Genomic DNA, 3,995 nt, shown 5'->3' with positions numbered 1-3,995 from the left:
ACACCTGTAATCCCAGCACTTTGAGGGCCGAGGCACGTGGATCACTTGAGGTCAGGAGTTGGAAACCAGCTTAGCCATCATGGTGAAAACCTGTCTCTACTAAAAACACAAAAAATTAGCCGGGTGTGGTGGTGCATGCCTGTAATGCCAGCTACTCAGGAGGCTGAGGCAGGAGAATCGCTTGAACCCAGGAGGCGGAGGTTGCAGTGAGTTGAGATAGGGTAGTGCCACTGCACTCCAGCCAGGAACCATGGGGATGCAAATCAATTATTAGTCTTATGACCCTAATGTCAGAGATCCTACCTGTAGGCAAAAAGGCAATGCAAATGGTCAGGAACTAGTGACTTTTAGCAACAAGAAAGTGGGCAGAGTGTAGCCTTATTAATTAGTGTTTAATTACAGCTCTATTTCTGTCCAGAACCCAGCATACAATTCTTGTCAGCCCTCTGGGGGCAGTCCCAGGAGGATAACTGAGGAGAAGACAAAGCAACAACAAACAGTGCTTGTTTCAGGGAGAGATGTGAGCAGGGCAGAGGCAGCCTTTCAGCAGCCGGGGCCTCTGCCGAGCTCCTAGAACTGGTTGGGGTGAGCCATGAGTGGTACAGAGTTCTTGCTGCTACAAAACTCTGGCAGGCCCACTGGCAGGGATGAGTGGCCTTGGCAGTGACTGTACATTCCCACCCCCTTGTAGCCAGGGGCAATCTCTTTTGGGCCTTGCATGATAATAAGCTGTCCCCTGAGCCTTCCTGACTCTTCCAGTTCAACAATACCAATTTAGAGTTTTTAGCTGAGAACACACCTCTCTCAAAGGACAGGCTGAAGGAACAGGATTATAAAAGGATCATGACCTGCTAGAATGGAAACAAGTTTCCTACAGTTCTTGTGGCAGTGCCCCCCCCCCACCCCCAGTTAGGGTTATGGTCACTCCCTGCCATCAATATAACCCCAAAGGTTGGATGGATTTGAGGAGATAGATTCTAGAAGCTTCTGAAATTAAGTGGAAATCTTTGGAAAAGTAAGAAAAGAGTTCCAGGGGAACCTTTTCACTACCCTTTGGAAAGGCCTGGAACATTCCATACTTGTATTCTATCTACACTTTAGACTCAGTCTATCCCATAATAGTGTGGGACTCTTTCCATACTATGAGTCCATTGTGGACTCATTTCCACAATGACATTTTCCCTCTGTGAATTAATATAGCTCTAACAATATCAATAGCACAGATTTAGCTTTAGCTCTCAACGGTCCTTTTTTTTTAAATTTAAATTTTTTTTTTATGTTTATGTTTTCGAGATGATGTCTTGCTCTGTCATCCAGAACTAGAGTGCAGTGGAGCAATCATAGCTCACTGTAGTCTCAAACTCCTGGCCTCACATGATCCTCCTGCCTCAGCCTCCAGAGTAGCTAAGATAATAGGTGTGGACCACTGCACCCAGCTCAATTGTCTTCTTATTGTTCTTTTCCTTTGAGTTATTCTTGTCTTTTTGTATTATAAATTCTAGAGTTAAATTAGCTGGGTGTGGGGGTGCATGTCTATAGTTCCAGCTCCTCAAGAGGCTGAGGTAGGAGAATCACTTGTATCCAGGAAGCGGAGGTTGCAGTGAGCTGAGATTGCGCCACTGCATTCCAGCCTGGGTGACAGAGTAAGACTCAAACATTTTTTAAAAATTAAAAAATAATAATAATAAATAAATAAATTATAGAGCTTTGTATTTTCCTGGTTCCTGGTACACCAGGACTAGAAAATAGTTGGATTCGTGAATCAGTAAGAATCCACAAGCGTGTGTGTGTTAGACTGGCCTTCTTAGGCCACCAGAATGTTATGATTTGAGGATTCTATAAAACCTGGCTTGGATGCCGGGTGTGGTGACTGACACCTGTAATCCCAGCACTTTGGGAGGCCAAGGTGGGTGGGTCATCAGAGGTCAGGAGTTTGAGACCAGCTTGACCAATATGGTGAAACCCTGTCTTTACTAAAAATACAAAAGTTAGTCGGACATGATGGTGTGTGCCTGTAGTCCCAGCTACTAGGGAGGCTGAGACAGGAGAATTCTTTGAGCCTGGGAGGCAGAGGTTGCAGTGAGGAAAAAACAAAACAAAAAACCTGGTTTGGGAAGTCGAGACTGAGGTGAGCTGTGATCGCCACTGCACTCCAGCCTGGGCAACAGAGTGAGACCGTCTTCAAAAATAAAACCCAAACCAAAACAAAACAAAACAAAAAACGTGACTCAACAAAAAGATCTCCCTCTCCCGAGCTGACCTGCCTTACTCTTTGAAATTCCTACCCTGTATGTCACTCCTTGACTGCTTCTAGAGAAGTGTTTGTTTTAGATGGACAGAAGTGTTTTGTCACCTGGGAAGGGCAATATTAGTCAGCTACCACTCTAGTAAGAATTAGTTTCTGTAATTAATTGTTGTTAAGACATGGGGTATGGAAGCCTTAGAGATTGAATCCTAGGCCAGGAAGGTGTGGTTATTGGAAATCAGGAGGGGCAAAGAGGGCTGAGGTCCTGGGGCCTTGAATGATAAGAGAAGGCACTGGCTGGGTTTAAGAGGTCATGAGCATAGCAGTGAAGGGCACACCGAAGGTAAACTTTGGGTTCATATTTTTGCCTTAGGTAAGGCTTCCTGTAGTGAAGGCAACTCATTCAGGAACTGGTCTGTTTGCTTCTTTTTTCGTTTTTTTGAAACAGGGTCTTACTGTGTTACCCAGGCTTAGTGCAATGGTGAGATCACGGCTCACTGCAGCCCCGACCTTCCAGGCCCAAGTGATCCTCACATCTCAGCCTCCAGAGTAGCTGGGACTACAGGCACACGTCACCACGCCCAGCTGATTTTTTTTTTTTTTTTTTTGAGAGACAACAGTGTCTCCCTATGTTGCCCCGACTGGTCTTGAACTCCTGGGCTCAAGCAATCCTTCCACCTTAGCCTCCCAAAGTGCTAGGATTACAGGTGTGAGCCACCTTGCTTGGCCTCTGATTATTTCACTAACAGGTCTTGTTACCGGAAAGGGGTCCCAATCCAGACCCGAAGAGAGGGTTCTTGGATCTTGCGCAAGAAAGAACTCCAGGTGAATCCATACAGTAAAGTGAAAGCAAGTTTATTAAGAAAGTAAAGGAACAGGCCGGGCGCAGTGGCTCATGCCTGTAATCTCAGCACTTTGGGAGGCTGAGGTTGGTGGATCACCCGAGGCTAGGAGTTCAAGACCAGCCTGGCCAACATGGTGAAACCCTGTCTCTACTAAAAATACAAAAAATTAGCCAGGTGTGGTGGTGGGCACCTGTAGTCCCAGCTACTTGGGAGGCTGAGGCAGGAGAATCACTTGAACCTGGGAGGTGGAGGTTGCAGCGAGCTGAGATTGTACCATTGCACTCTAGCCTGGGCAACAAGAGTGAAGCTTTATCTCAAAAAAAAAAAAAAAAAAAAGAAAGAAAAGAAAGGAATAAAACAATCTATAGGCAGAGCAGCCCTGAGGGCTGCTGGTTGGCTATTTTATGGTTATTTCTTGATGGTATGCTAAACAAGGGATGGATTATTCATGAGTTTTCCTAGAAAAGGATGGGTAATTACCCTGGAACTGAGGGTTCCTCCCCTTTTAGACCATATAGGGTAACTTCCTGATGTTGCCATGGCATTCGTAAACTGTCATGGCCCTGCTGGGAGTGTCTCTTAGCATGCTAATGTATTATAATTAGCTTATAATGAGCAGTGAGGACAACCAGGTCAATTCCGTCACCATCTTGGTTTTGGTAGGATTTGGTCAGCTTCTTTACTGCATGCTGTTTTATCAGTAAGATCTTTGTGACCTGTGTCTGTGGCGACCTCCTATCTTATCCTGTGACTTAGAATGCCTAACTTCCTGGGAATGTAGCCAGTAGCTCTCACCCTTATTTTACTCTGCCCTTATTCAAGATGGAGTCGTTCTAGTTCAAACACCTCTGACAGTCTTAGTTGTCTGCAGGCAGAGACTGGCCGTATGTACCTTATATACCCCC

General features: G+C 45.6%; 1 protein-coding gene across 1 annotated transcript in view; it reads left to right on the top strand.

The window, feature by feature from the left end:
• Positions 1–1,346, top strand: part of HAUS1 (HAUS augmin-like complex, subunit 1) — a 63,143-nt gene extending 61,797 nt beyond the window's left edge. The window contains exon 9 of the mRNA XM_011978085.1: positions 1,294–1,346. Coding sequence (XP_011833475.1) covers positions 1,294–1,323 — 30 coding nt within the window. The 3' untranslated portion in view covers positions 1,324–1,346. The remainder of the gene's footprint in view (positions 1–1,293) is intronic.
• Positions 1,347–3,995: the final 2,649 nt, after the last annotated feature.

The sequence above is a fragment of the Mandrillus leucophaeus genome, unplaced genomic scaffold, assembly GCF_000951045.1.
Source record: "Mandrillus leucophaeus isolate KB7577 unplaced genomic scaffold, Mleu.le_1.0 Scaffold189, whole genome shotgun sequence".
Taxonomy (NCBI): domain Eukaryota; kingdom Metazoa; phylum Chordata; class Mammalia; order Primates; family Cercopithecidae; genus Mandrillus; species Mandrillus leucophaeus.
This window is presented reverse-complemented; position numbering and strand designations above follow the sequence as displayed.